At 34.1% G+C, this 1370-nt stretch overlaps 1 protein-coding gene across 1 annotated transcript in view; it reads right to left on the minus strand.

Moving 5' to 3' along the window:
* Window positions 1-967, minus strand: part of LOC107083506 (nuclear factor 7, brain-like) — a 3471-nt gene extending 2504 nt beyond the window's left edge. The window contains exon 1 of the mRNA XM_015372812.1: window positions 815-967. Coding sequence (XP_015228298.1) covers window positions 815-967 — 153 coding nt within the window. The remainder of the gene's footprint in view (window positions 1-814) is intronic.
* Window positions 968-1370: the final 403 nt, after the last annotated feature.

The following is a 1370-nucleotide window of genomic DNA, read 5'->3' on the forward strand; positions in this document are numbered from 1 at the left end:
TAGTAAAGTAAAGTAAAAATATCCGAAAAATCTACTTGAGTACAGTAACGAAGTATTTGTACTTCTCTGCCTGTAACGACCTGATCTGGAATAAACTCTGTTATTTTTTTTACTGCTGTTTTATAGTCCTTTTTATATGGTTTTACTCAATTTGAGTTAAGAGTAGTAAATAACTTGCTCCCAGGAAAAGATTCAAGCCCCCGAAGCGCAACGGCTTTTTAAAGGGACATAACTTCCTCATTTTAACAATATTTTCATGTCAAAAATTAAAGTCAATGTAATAACAAGAAACACTAACTTGCCGGAATATATTAAGAAAAATAACAAAAGTGCTTCTAATAAAAATTAATGAAAAACACTGAGACTAAAAGAAAAAAATTTCTTGGTACAACATAAGCTTAGAGACTTTAATGCTGATACTTGCACTTACATTTTTTGATTATAAACCTTAAAATAATCATTTTTAAACTTTACTTTTTAACTTTTCTCTTAGGTTTTTTACCTTTTTTTTCTTGAATTATTCCCTTTTTTCTTTCAAATTAATCTACAGTAGGTAATATATCATTCAAGGGCTTATCTAATTGGTCAAATGCCAAAATAAGACAGCCATGTAGAAGAATCTTTGCTGAATGACTGGATATAGATCTTGTGCTTCTAGACCTCACTGAAAGACAGGGGGGACTCCATTTTAAAGGGTTAAATGATCTTTGTTCTCTTAAGAAATGCTCACATGCTGAATTCTGATTAAATTAAATTTAGGCTCTAAAGCAGTCGTGTTGGGACAACCTTTCTACTGTGAACTCCTGTTTCTGACTTTGGTTGAAATAATCTCAGCGGGAGGCTTCTTGTAGCCGTCCACCAGCCTCTGACCGTGATCCGAGGAAAGGTTTTCCCTCACTCCTCTCCTCCAGCAATGAAATATTCCAGATCCTTCTTCCTCATCCTGTTTTAAATCCCCCATCTGCATCTTTGATAAGATCAAGATCTGGGATTTGACTAGGCCAAGGATTTTACACTTCTATGGTACCCAGCCACAAACACCGGTTTGTTTTGGGTCATAATCATTTTGTAGGATAATCAGCATGGACTTTATCTGATGGTGTCGGTTGATGCTGTTTTTTTCTTTTCTTTTACTTTTAAAAGCAACAAGAATCCTTCACTATATGCTCACAAACAACACGCAGTCATATTGATAGTCCAGTTTATGCACATTTTATTTTGGAGACCAACTCCCCCCATTCTGTTTCTACGGAAGAGGATTAGGGCCACTGAAAAAAAAAAAATAAGTTAACTGATTTTTTAATTTTATTTCAGTTTAACATTCTGACTTTTTTCTCAGAATTCTGACTTTAATCTCAGAATTCTGACTT

Source organism: Cyprinodon variegatus, unplaced genomic scaffold, assembly GCF_000732505.1.
Source record: "Cyprinodon variegatus isolate N-32 unplaced genomic scaffold, C_variegatus-1.0 Scaffold76, whole genome shotgun sequence".
Classification (NCBI taxonomy): Eukaryota; Metazoa; Chordata; class Actinopteri; order Cyprinodontiformes; family Cyprinodontidae; genus Cyprinodon; species Cyprinodon variegatus.